Below are 14,309 nucleotides of genomic sequence, written 5' to 3'. Positions count from 1 at the left end.
CCATCTTATCTTTCGTTTGTTTTGCTGTTCTTCTGCCTTTGATAAATAGGTCTTACATGTGTGAATAGAACAGAAAGTTAACTTTTTTTTCCCTATCATTTAGATTTTTTTTTTTTATGCCTGATTGTTAATTATGGAAAGTGCTACATCTTTTAGGCTCTCCTATCCTTTTTTAACATCCTTCCTCTGAAAATAGCCAAGACTGTTTGCAAATGTCAATCACTATTTAGAAAAAAGAGGAGCAGAGGTCTAAAATTCACATTGCATTTTTGAGAATTGCAGTTTATTGTTTAGATTATGATATGTCCTGAAAGTTATAATGAATATAGTTTGGGATTATGTAATGATTATCATTATATTTTCAAAGATCAGTCAAATTTAATAAACAGAGGAGCAGAAGACTGGGCTACACCTCTGATGATAGCTGCACAGCAGGGCTTTACTTCATGTGTGAAATTACTCCTCTCTTATGGTGCTAACCCTGATTTACAGACCTTAGATAATGTTACTGCTCTTCATCTAGCAGTTCAGGGAGATCATGTCGAGTAAGTGGTTTTCTCCATTCAGTGTTTAACAATGTATTAAAATTATAATTTCTTTTCAGGTTATTAAATAAAATAATGTAGGAACCTAAATGTAATAAGGTTTGGGCACTGAAATATTTCTATATTTTTTACATAGTCATATAGCCAAATTATGAGTTTATGAATGACTAGACTTGCTGTTAGATATTTAAAGCACATTTTTTCACCTCTCTCATTTCCTTCCATTTCCATCCTCACTTCATATTTTTATCCCACAAATCACATTTCGGTAGAGAGAATGAGGAGTTTGTATTTATATATATTTTCTGTAATAGATACCAATAATTTTATCATTTAATTATCTCTAAAATTATTAACTCATGCTCTAAGTTTATAAGAGTATGCTCTTTAGGATATAAGCCAAATGTTATGTGATTTTTAAAGTTATCAAAAATATGGATTTTCCAAAACAGCAAAAATTAATAACTTTTGGATTACTTGTAATCTCTTTTCTCTGTTTAAATATTTATGCCTTTTTTTATGTGTAAATATTTATACTTTTTTTTTTTTTTTTTTGCTACAGTTTAAGTTTATTGTAGCTACAAACTAAAACAATCCTTAGTCAAGTTGTTATCTGAAAACATCCTTTTCAAATTTGCATTGTTGCTTCAGATGTATTGACTCTTAGATGTTGGATTACTTATTTTTTATTTGTAATTTAAGAATGTCAGAAATGGAGGTTAGGTTAAACTATATCCAGAAGAAAAGCTAAATGTACACAACAGATAAAAGACAATGTAGCATCATATCACATAGTTCATTCTTACTGTTTTACACCAAATTGATTTATGATGAATTTATAAAATTTGAGATAAATGCATAATTGAATGAAAATGCATAATTAACAGCAATTCTGTTTATGCAGATTCAGTTTATATAGTCAACTTCTACCACAGCAAACCCTGTTATAACAAACTGTTGAAAAGTTCTTCACTCCAGCAGACTATCCACTATAACAGTTTTGTAGTCTTTACAAGTTTTATCCTGATGAGAGAGAGAAAGAAAGCTGTAACATATTGATGAGTCTGTAGTTCTAGCTCCTAAATTACTTTCCATAGGATGGCAATCTGAGGTGATCTGCATTCAGGCTGCTGAATCACCAAACCTTGGAGACTCTTTGGTAGACTCCAGAAGATAACGTCACACCTAAGACTGTCAACAAGATATTCAAAAAACATATTATTAGCGTTCTTTCTTCTTGCCTTCTCTTCTACCCCATGAGCTATGCCATGGTATACATCTTTGCAATTGGTATAGGCTATTGGGATTGATGTTGTATAGGTCACAAGACCTATACCACATCAATCCCATATAAGATAACGTCACACCTAAGACTGTCAACAAGATATTCAAAAAACATATTATTAGCGTTCTTTCTTCTTGCCTTCTCTCCTACCCCATGACCTATGCCATGGTATACATCTTTGCAATTGGTATAGGCCATTGGGATTGATGTTGTATAGGTCACAAGCTCTATACCACTTCAATGCATTGTGTAGTTTCAAATGATAAAAGATATCGCCAAAACCACAAACAAAATATGTCTTCATTTTTCAATCAGATATTAAAAAAATTCTAAAAAAACATGAGCATCTACCATCCCTTGTCACCATATGGTTAATTTTCAAAAACTTATGAAATCAACTTCTCATCCTCCTCGTCTTTCATTTATTTGACTTTCTGTTCATTTGGAACATCATTTTCCATACCATTTTTCCTGAGAACTAAAATCTCTATTTGTTCAGGATACACATTAACACATCTCATCTTCCTTCATGATTACCTGCACATGTATGGCACTGTTGAAGTTTTGTGAACACTCATGGGGGTATTTATATATAAGAGAGAAAGAGAATGAAACTTCTAATATTTTATTCCCAAAGAGTAGGGAGCTCCTTTAGCCCTAATTAACTTCTTGAAGATGTGTTTCTGGACTATGTAAAAAAATAAATAAATAAATAAATAAAAAATAATTACTATATATATATATATATATATATATACACACACACACACACACACACACACACACACACACACACACACACACACACCATATTTGCCGGCATATAAGATGCACCAGTGTATAGGAGTATAGGACATCGCCCCTTTTTTGTACACATTTTTTAGGAAAAAAACTTTATCACTGAATATTATAATGAATTTACAGTATTTCAAATATAAAGTAATAAGTAGGTCTACTTTCAACAAATACCTAATCTAACTAGGAAAGAGTACCCACCTTTTAATCATCAAAACCCAGAAATTCATCTCCAGAGCTAAATGAAGAGACACTTGAAACCTCTTCTAAATCAGAATCTGAGTCCTCATATAACAAATTGTCCTCTGTACCATCCAGTGCATTACTAATGCCACACTTCTTAAATGATTTAACCACTATCTCAGTTTTCACAGCATCCCATGAAGCTTTGACCCACTCACAAACTTGCGAAATGCTAGGCCTCTTCCTGATGACGTAACCTCAAAATCTGAAGACTGCTTCCAGCTGTTCCATTTCTCCTTCATAAATCCCTTAAATGGTTTATTAATACAGACATCTAAAGGTTGAAGCTGGCTAGTTAGACCTCCTGGAATTACAGCTAACTGAGTTTTCAATTCCTTGAGTTTATTTAACATCGTCTGTTCTGTGAGAACGAAACTGATCCCATACTAGCATGGCAGGCTTCTTCAACAGTCCACTAGGGGCACCTAGACCAAATTTTATCTATCCACAACTTCATTCCTCCTCCATCCATCCATCCTTTTGCGTGAACATGTACAAACACTCCTTTAAGCAGTTTTTCTTTGGGTAGCGTCTTCCTTTTAAAAATCAATAGTGGCGGCAATTTTGTCCCATCAGCACAGCAGGATAAAACAACTGTGTAGTGAGTTTTTTCGTGCCCAGAAGTTTTAATAGTAACCCTTTTAGTGCCCTTGGAATCTACAGTTTTGTTTGAGAGCACATCAAAAGTCAGCGGAACCTTGTCCATGTTTCCTATTTGTGCAAGTTCAAAATTTTCTCGTTTCCTTGCGTTAATGATGAATCAATGAAATTCAATTATTCTTCATATTCAGCTGACATCTTTTGTGATATTTTTGTTTTAGTCTGCATATATAGTTGGTTTCTCTTCTTGAATCTTGAACACCATTATGTTGATCCAGTAAAGTTGGCGAACTCTCTGTTAGTGTTCACTGTTAGTGTTCACTTGATGAATGATTATTCATCAAGTGAAAGCTATCGCTTTCACTTGATGAATAATCATTTTTGTAGACACTGAAAGTCCCACTTCTCTGTGGTCTAAAACCCAAGTATTCAGTTCTGCCTCAAGTTCTGGCCATTTTGCAGTTCCACTTCATAGGTCATATTTACTGTGAGTTGCTTTTTTTTAAATCCTCTTCCTGATTCTGCCAAGTTCTTATCATTTTCTCAGTTTGAGGTAGTCTGAAATGCCTCTCTGCAGCCCTGTTTCCATGTTCTTTAGCATACGCAATCACACGTAGTTTGTATGCAATATTGTAACAATGCCGATGTTTTTCGGCCATAATTTGCCAAGAAATTTAGAGAAAATTTAACGGCAGAAATTTATCACTGTTCACAACTGCGACAACAATTGGAAAGTTTAAACGAACAGGACACAGCTGTGATGTGATCGTCTATGACAGCGCATGTGCATCCATTGAACTCTACGTCAGTGTTTCTCAAAGTGTGGCATGCGTACCTCCGGGGGGGGGGGGGGTATGTGAAAGGTCTTCAATGGGATCCGTGGCAATTTTTGGCTATGCATCATTAACGCATAGAATAAAATTCAATATATCCGTGAAGTTTGAGATTGTAAAACATTCCTATTGTATCGCTGAATAAGATAGAGACATCTGCAGGCTGTGCAATATGTTTCTCAACAAAGTGCAGTTAGAGACAACTGGGTTAAAAATGGCACTAACTAATGAATCGCAAGGCTCCCCCCCCTCCACAGAAAATGCTATATGATTCAAGCAAAACCATATGTTGCCGGTGCAGCATATGGTTTTGTTTGAGCGAACGTGTTAAAACGAAGATACATATAGTGAATGTGTTTCAGATATTATATAAGGAATTCGGTTGAAGAGAACTGTTGGCTTGTCTTTGTCATTTAGTAGCATGATCTTTTGTTAATACCGCACCAATAATTTGAACGTGGATGTCTGAAGTTTGAGAAACACTGCTCTACGTAACTGGAATGATCTCACACACACACACACACCGCAAGGAAGCAATAAAGAAATTGCGTGACTCGGAGAAAAAATTTCCAGAAATGAAAATAATAAAAAACTGAGTATTGGTGTATAAGACACCCTGGTTTTCAGACCTATTTTCAAAGAAAAAAAGTGCATCTTATACATTGGTAAATACGGTATATATATATATATATATATATATAATTGATAAAAATGGGGGAAAAAAAATCCTTAGCCCATCCACAGTACAAATGTACTATAGGTTTATTACTAACCTTTTTGTGGGTGGGAACCACAAAAATATATATATGTTTTACACTTCAAGCTTTTGTCATTGATCACCATCAGATGCCAAATCTTATTGTCAGCTATATCCTGTGAGAACTATCATGAAATTCATTACTCCAGAAACTTGTTGTCTTTGTTTCCATGCTGTCTCCTTTTTCCAGTTTATGTTCCCGTAATTAAAATTTATTTATGGGAAATTGAATATGTGACTATCAGAAAGGTGGCAAAATGGTTCTGGATGCTATTCAAAGAGTTTAGAAATGGAGGAAAGAGTTATCCAAGAAATCAGAGATGATAACAGTGGCATAAACTGATGATAAAAAAACTAAATGTCTGGGGTAATTACTCTTAAAGATTACTAATTGAAAAAAGAATTGATAGAACAGTGGTAGAAAATATTCAAGAGGAATACAATTAGAGTACTTATTAATATATTAGAGATAGAAAAAAACAATTAAAAACTTGAAATGTGGAAAGACAGCTGGTGTAGATGATATTCAACCAGAAATGCTGAAATATGGAGGCATAAGAGTTTTACAATTGCTGCACTGCACTGCATAATCCAGAAGTTATGGCAAAATTCCAGGTGATTGGAGTAGAGCTATCATAGTACTCATCTACAAAAAGGGAAATGAAACTTGATGTGAGAATTATAAAGGAATTTTCTTACCAGATCTTTTAGGCAAGATTTATGCAAGCATATTTTGAGAAGATTCTCAGAAAAATTGCAGTAGGAAAACTTGGAAAGAATACCAGCTGGATTTAGGCCAAATAGAAATTGACAGGATCAGATTTCACTTTTAAGAAAAACAGTTAATTAGAATCTGTATTTAAGTTTTGTAGATATAGAAAAACGTTTATGATGTCTTTCCAAGAGAGAAGCTGTTAAAAATGCTACAGTTATGTGATGTAAATACTTGCCATCCATCCTACTCACATAACCTTTTGTTCTAAGAGGTCATTATAAATTTTAATTAAGACTGTAGTACTTCAGATTTTTAGCCTTGATATAACAAACACCTATGTTAAAATATTGATTAGGCCACTTAAGATAATATGAATTTGTTCTCTGGCCATATAGATTTGATGGTTTTTTTTTTTTTTTTTTTCATTAGTCATGAGTCATTAATGTTTTTACTTCTTTATGCTGTCATATCAGTCCACAACCTCATCAACTTTCTCTAATCTCTCTCTCTCTCCCCCCCACTTTGGTGTCTCTCATTTCCATGTTTTGGATCTCATTCATCCCCTCCCCCCCTCCATTTGTTCACTCTGTTATGCAGTAAGTGTTCTCTTATTCAGTTTCCATATCTGCTCCTCACACTCCTCAGCCTGATTTTTGTTCAAAAATGTCCATCAGTTAATTCAAATACATTCTATCTCTTCTTCATGGATTCCATAACTTCACATTCGTTGCCTTCATGTCTTTTTCTCTCATACAACTTACTCATCATTCTGTTCATCATCTCTGCTCTCCTATTTATTTCACTTGTTTCCCACCTCTGATGTTATTGTTCACTCACTACATCAGCTTTCTGAGATTTATCAACACTGAAGTTTTGGTCAAGCATCATTGACCAAGACCTCAAGGTAGTTAGACTGGTGAACTTCAAGATTTCAGACTACTATAACTAATTTTGTATGATTTAGTTATAGTACATGTTTATTATAGCAGATTCATAGTGATAAATGAAATAGTTCATTATAGCAGTAAATATGGATAGTAAATTATTCCTGTTCCAGAATAATTCTTGCAAAAAAAAACCTACCTTCATAGAGTACGACATTCACTAGGAATAACTCATTTTTTAAATTAATTTTTTTATATCACTCCCACCACAAAAGGTTATAAGCCTGTAGTACGTTAGCACCATGGATGGGCCAAGGATTTATTTTTTAGATTTTTATTAATTTTTGTAATTTTATATTGATATTTTTACCTGGTCCAGAAAGAAACCTTGTTCTAAAGAACAAACATGAACTTTAGTAATTGGAGACATGAATTTCCACTTCATGTCTCCAATAAGAGGGGTGATGTTCTCACATAGTGATGAAATTTGCTACCACCTAAAGACAGTCACATGCTTCCATGTCCATGACAAGCATGGGTGAATGGCATTTGTAGTTATCACAAAGCTATCTTCATTGATCTCCTCATGCCTGAGGACTCATGACCTTGGTGACAATGTTTCTCCATCTACTTCTATCTCTTGCCATGGCAGTTGTTCTTCTAAGGAAAGTCTTGAGAGCCTTTGGATTTGATCTATCCATCTTGCTCTTGGTCGTCCTTTCCTTTGTCCTCCTTCTACTTTTTCTTGCATAATTTCTTTCTTATTGTTATCACCATCTCGTCATGATACATGTCCAAAATATTGAAGTAACTTCTTGTTGATTATGCCTCAGTCTCTTTTTGATGTTTAATTGATTGAGAAAATAAGGGTATTCACTAGTTTATATTTGGTAGTGTTAGAAATATTTCTATCTTTCCACATCTTTTTTAGTTGTGTCATGGCATTCCTTCCCGTAACAATTCTTCTTTTAATTTCATTATGACAACTGCCTTTATTATCTATCAGGGCTCCAAGATATATGAACTGTTCTACTTTTTTAAGTTGATGCTATCAGTAGATGTTTCTTCTTTTCTTGTTGTCATATATTTGGTCTTATTTCTGTTAATTTTAAGTTCATATTTAATGCTCTCCCAGTAAAGGACGTCAGTTCTCTCTCATTGCTTAGGTTCTTTATCTTCTACCTGCAATTGAGATTCCACCTTTCCATCCATCAAGAGCTTTTCTCATTATGAATTCACTATAGAAGTTGAATAAGTTGGGAGATAGGATACAGCTGTGTCTAACCCCCTTTTCTATCTTAAACCATTCTGAGATTTTTGGCCTGTCTTCACTGTTGCTATATTAACATTCTGTGTTAAAATTTCTTTCCCTATCCAAAACACTTAATTGGTACCATAGGGAATGTTACATTACAAGCTTCACAGTATCATAGTTATACAAATATTTATATTTGCATATGCAGTATTTTTTAGCTTTAAATTTGAAGATCTGTGTTGTGTGTGTGTACACATACACACCAAACAACCAATAGCCTCCCCTCCCCACCTGTGCTTGTATCATCATTACTTATTCTGTTCACTATTTAACCATAAAGCCATACTGAACATGGCCAGAAACTCAGTTATTAAAATTTAATGTGAATTTTCTTTAATTGATACTACTTATTAATTTGATGTATTTAATTATATCTCAATGTTTCATCATATTTGGGTCCTAAGATCAACAAGACATATCTTTTATCAAGGATTCACAATAGGGTCATTCAATGAAATGATTTACTGCAAAAAACATGAAGCAGGTTTAACTTGTTAGAACATAGAGACTTAAGGATAAAAATGGAGTAATTTTAGCCCACATATGGCACAGTTTATTGCAAACCATCAGACATAACTATGCATGGACATGAGTTCTTGGGAAGAGCTCATGTCTTTTAAGTAGTGCAAATCAAAGCAACTCCGATGATGAGGATCGTATTCTCATAAGCTCTCTGATCTATCTTTTGAAAATTTCTAAGTTTCTATACATTTGGCTATGAAATAAGGATGGATTTATAATATCTTCTATTTCTATTAATTTACTTTGATGAAATGAAACCTGTTAGGTGCTCTTATTCAATGATTAAAGGGTGTGTATATTTGGGTGAGGAGGGGGGGGGTGTAATGGAGGAAGAAATGCTTGTATCAGCAGAGGCAGCAGATAAAAAAATATTAAAAACTCCTGCCTTATATCATGATATCTATACACATAAATATGGCATATCTAAAGCTTTATTGTCATTTCAAACAAAGTGCTGAAACCCATAAAATGGTATACTCTGCACATATACACACAAAAAGAAATGTTTTGCCTAGTTGTGTGCTGGAAGAGAAGTTGGAAAATATTCATTGTAGGAGTTTTTCATTAGAGAAAGAATCAGGAAAAATTCTATATTTAGACTAATGAAAGACTGAAAAGAAATCAGTTAAAAAATAGTTAAGTTATTATAGTTGTTTGTCCATATGGAATTTATTTATCTGAAATAAACTGAGATATTTTGGAAAAGCCAAAGATATTTTATTATCTTGCAGTTCAAATAGAAGCAGGTCCAGTAAAGTTCTGGTTTCATCTATCATGAACTGGAGTTGGTTTCATATAAGATTCTTAGTCTGAAAAGTGAAAACTGTTATAGTTCTGATATTGTTTCTTCAGGAAGTTTACTCTGATTCTTTCATATGGAAAGTCAATTTAGTTACTGAAGTGATTTGAATGATGAAATGTGTTTCTTATTCTGGTATTAAAGATACAGGAAAAGAGTTTATTTAACCCATGTTGCTAAAGTACAGGCAGGAACAGTTTCTGTAGCATTGTTCTTGTGTATTCAAAAGAATGAAAGTGAATTCAAGAATCAAGGAACTGAATTCCTACTAGAACAGATTGCTAAGTTGTTATCCATAAAGGATAGGAACTATCAATTTTGTTGCTGAGAGATAAATACAGAGTAACTGTTTTTGTTATTCTCATTGTAATCCTAATGTTACTTAGATTGAGTCAGTATAACTGCCTTTGTTCTCTAATATTAATGGAGAGTGTTATATGCATGATTGGACTCAAGTATTTATTGACACCTGTGTAGTTATATTCTGATAATTTTATGTTGTGTATATATATGTGTGTGTTTTTTTGTAAGTTAAAGGTATTTGTTTGGGTCTACAGAAATCTGAAGTAGGTTAATAGATTAGAGTTGAATTAAGTGAATAAATTATATACAATATCCTGGGAAACAAACTTTGTGTGACTTGTGAGTAGATAAAAAGTTGATTTATAATTTAATTTTTGAGGAGTTAAGCTACTCAGAATTAACAAATATGACATTATTAGATGATGCAATGGCCATGATGCCCACACAAGCAGGTATGGCACTATGTTATGAAACTAATATAAAACAATTGGTGGTTGTAACATAATTTTTGTCTGCAAATTGCATATGTTCTCTGACCAGGTTGGCTGTATGTGGAATGAGAAACCCTGCTAGCTCTGTATGAAATCAGCTAACTTACCTTCAATTTGAAAAGTCTAAATAAAGATGATTCCTCTTGCCACCATGAGAACAAACTCAGGTGTTTTCCATTTGAAAGTAACAATGCACCAGCATTCTTCCAGACTAGCATATCTTTTTCTTGTTCTAGTTTTTAGCTTGCTGATCCAAAGATCATCTTTTTAAAGCAGATGGCTGTGGGCTATCAGCTCTGGACTTCCACACGTGCAAGAGTGTGGCCCATCGTTATCTGAGATATTGTCCCTATTGCATCATCAGCTGTGGCAGTTCCATTTGTCGATAATAGCCTAAATGCATTCAGTTTTTGCGCTTCTTTACAGTTGTTTTACAGTAGAGTTGTTTTTTCTGCCCATGCCATTCTGCTTTTACCTTAACCACTGTGGGCTGTGAGCACTGTGGCGGGATCATGACAGTCAACCTTTTTTAAACTGCAGTATTGTCATCTTTTTCAAAAATTTAATTTTAATGCACTGTTGTACATCCAGTTACTCTATGCTAGTTATCTTTATACTGCAGTAGGCTGGGTTTGTGCCAGTGTGAATGAGGTTGGCTATAATTGAGTGTTATATTAGCCAGTGGTGTGTTAGTAAATTTTTAACAACTGGCTCGCTTTATGAAAAATTTGATTCTTCACAAAGTTCTCTGGTATCTTCAGATGTCTTTGTTTCTGCTTCTTCAAATTTTGTCCTTTTAATATTTAAGAAGTTTCATTCTATTTCATTTTTTCAACTAACAGCTATCCGCTTTTTCAACCGCAAAACTCTAACCCTGCTTAAAATTATTTTAATTATTAAAAAAAAAAGAAAAAACCGATATAAAAACATATATTACAGAAAATTTTTCTATATTACCTACAACTTACCTATTATCAAATGAAATCCTGAACAAAAAAAATGTAACACTAATATTACCACTCGTAGTCGATCAAATGACCAGAGACTGTAGCCGTTGTGACGAATTTTTGCATTTATCAATAGTGCAACAATGTTGCAAGTTCTTGGAAATTCACCGAAAAATAAGGCATTATTGTTTATTCAAATACCCAATTCGGGAGTTTTGATAACGTGTTTATGTTTTAATGAATACAGCCATTGTTTAGTAAATAAAATCGTTTCCAAATTCCCGTTCGTAAATTGAGTTTGTGTTTTGTGAATTCTCCTTTATGCATTTATTTTTGATAATAATTATAATATATGTAGGTGTTTATTATACAATTTCAAAATATTTACGAGAAAAAGTATATGCCGCCATTCATCATCTATCCTTTCATAAAGAATTTTAATAACCGGCTCACCCGACTTAAAAACATTAACAACCAGCTCGCTAAATTTGAAAAATTTTAACAACTGGCTCACATGAGCCGGTGAGAGCCGGTCCCAACACACCACTGGATATTAGCATATAATTTATAATAAAACTGCATAGGCTTGTTTTACTTAAGATAACTCAATGATTATAGTAGTGAATTTTTTTTAATTTTTTTATTTTAATTTAATTTATTTTATTTTATTTTATTTTTTTATGTTGTGCCCATACACAAGAGGTTGGTTAATCAACCTATAGTACATTAGTACCATGTATGGGTAGTGGGTTGGGAAAGGAAGAACTTGTTTACATTTGATTTAAATTACTGTAAATTGTATTCCTTAGGAGACTGCTCCACAGTGCAGCAGTTGCAGGGATGAAGGAGGAAGAAAAGAAACTTGTTCTGTTTGTTTCTAGGTGTACTGCACAGGGATGTTGAGCAGCAGCTGTACGTGCTCCAATAAGCTTAGTACTGAGTGGAGGAATTATTGATGTTATTTCAGATGAGCATTTCCCATGGAAATATTTGTTGAATATACATACTACAGAAACCAAACGTCTATGCAAAAGTGGGGGAGAGAGAATTGGTAAGAGATGGGTCATTAAGTCTAATTGCTCTCCTCTGTATTGAGTCAAGCATTTTGAGAGAGATCTTTTAGGGGTCCCACCCCATATACGTGGGAGCAGTATTCAATAGCTGGGCAGATCAGTGATTTGTATAATGTTAACAGTTGTTCATGGGTGAAGTATTGTCTTGAGTGAAAGAGAAATCCTAGTTTTTTTGAAGCTGAGGATGCAATGGCCGTGATGTGTTTATGCCAGGAGAGGTTTGATGTGAGGTAATTCCAAGAAGCGAGATCTCAAACTGTCTGGAAATTTGGGTATCGTCAAAAAGGATACTGAGAAAAATTGGTTCTTTTTTATGGGAAATAGGACAGAACCGGGTTTTATTAGCATTGAAATTGATGAGGTTATCTGAACCCATTGGAGGATGACTCTGAGATCAGAATTGAGGGCAGTGGTGGTTGATGTTCTGTAGGTTGAGGTGAGTTGTATAGGGTAAGGTTTATCAAATAAAAGTGAGGAGTGTAGTGTTCTGTCATCTGCAAAACTGTGTATTGGGTTGGAGGTCAACTGAAGTAGGTCGTTGATATATAGCAGGAAGAGGGTTTGTGAGAGGACAGAACCTTGTAGAACCCAGCATTAACTGAATGGTGAGAGAATAGGAAGCCATCCACCATCTCACACACACACACACACACAGTGTGCATCCAGACAGACAGAAAGCTGGCGAACTTCTTCATGGCATTTGTCCAGAGATGGGTGATATGTTGAGCAAATCTCCTGTTGATTGGCAGTGACAGAATCCCTACTGACGGTCGTTTATTGGGTGGGTGTCTTCAATGTAGTTTAAGAGTTGGGAATTGATTATTTTGTCCATTACTTTTGACAGGACTGAGGTAAGTGAGATAGGACAGTGACTTGTCTCCCTTCTTGGGAATGAGCTGAATATAGGCCAATTTCCAGTTTGTGGGATAGATTTCAGTAGAGTAAGAGAGTATATATAGGTGACATAGGATAGGAGCCAGTTCTTGTGAACAAACTTTGAGGACAATTGGGGGGAATGCTATCAGGTCCAGGAAACTTTTGTGTCTAATTTGCTCAGTATTTTTCTGATCTCATCCTGGCAAAAGGATATGGGGGGGGGGAGCATTGTACATGCGTGGTGTCTGGAATGGTTGAGGGACATTTACATCTGGCTTTTTCTGTGGGTGATGATGCAATAGAGCCATCTGGGTATGATAAGGGCGGGAATAGTGTTGGGCAGGAGTTACGTCCAATTGCTTTTGTGAGAGACCAAATGGCTTGGCTGCCATTTGGGCAATCTGCTAGTTTCCTTCTTTTTTTTTTTTTTGCTCTTTTGAACTCTGTTTTGGAAGCATCGATTGTTTTTTGCATCTATTTCGGGCTTCAGTATATGCTCTAAAGGAGGATGAGGGTCTTGATTTCAGCCAATTATGGTATCTCTGGTATTTCATCTGTACAGCCTAAAAGTGAATATGCAAAGCCAATGCAGTCATATTAAAACTATTACATAAAACCTTTTTATCAAGACAAAATATAACATTTTTTCTAGGAAATTGTTACCAATCTGAATTTTTATTTGCATTATGAAAAATTTTACGCACTCCTGCCATTTTTTGAATAATTACTTGAATTTAATATAATCTTACTCAGTGTCCTGTGCATCAGGGGTCATCATTTTTAATAGGGAAAACACACACACTCACACAGTAAATTCCAGTTGATTGGGACACATCAAGACTAGAACATTTTGGACCAATTAAGCAGCTGTCCCATTTATGTGAAGTTTCATGTTAATAGTTTAAAAGATATAAAAAGACAAACTAACATTTTACTGAGTAACAAATCATCATCATCATACATATCAAGGATTTAGGCCTAGTATGGCCTGTTCTGGGCCTTAGAAGTCATCGTTGAATCGTTTAAGAGGATGTCCTGGTTTTCTTTTTCCTAATGGCTTGTACTTTAAGGCTTGTTTTGGTAATCTTTCTGTTTTCATTCTTTGAACGTGTTCCATCCATCTATGTTTATATTTTTTAATTTTTTCAATTACTGGTTCTTGGTTTAATTCTTTCATAATATCTTCGTTTCTTTTGTGATCAAATAGGGTATACTTTGCAGTTTTTCTCATAAACTTCATTTCTGCTGTTGTTAATCTTTGTTGTCTTTTTGTTTTATTGTCCAGATTTCGCTTCTATACATTAAGACCGGTAGGGCTAATGTATT

The 14,309-nt window shown here is 34.3% G+C and overlaps 1 protein-coding gene across 3 annotated transcripts in view; it reads left to right on the top strand.

The window, feature by feature from the left end:
- Positions 1 to 14,309, top strand: part of LOC150110309 (dynein axonemal heavy chain 12-like) — a 213,866-nt gene that overhangs the window by 127,858 nt on the left and 71,699 nt on the right. For all 3 annotated transcript variants that reach the window (XM_090392772.1, XM_090392764.1, XM_090392781.1), the window contains one exon: positions 368 to 545. In XM_090392772.1, the coding sequence (XP_090248898.1) occupies positions 368 to 545 (178 nt within the window). The remainder of the gene's footprint in view (positions 1 to 367; positions 546 to 14,309) is intronic.

Source organism: Typopeltis vanoorti, chromosome 1 (genome assembly GCF_054136105.1).
Source record: "Typopeltis vanoorti isolate ZY-2024b chromosome 1, IOZ_Tvanoo_1.0, whole genome shotgun sequence".
Lineage (NCBI taxonomy): Eukaryota > Metazoa > Arthropoda > Arachnida > Uropygi > Thelyphonidae > Typopeltis > Typopeltis vanoorti.
Note: the sequence above shows the minus strand (reverse complement) of the source record. Positions and strands in the feature narration are given on the sequence as shown.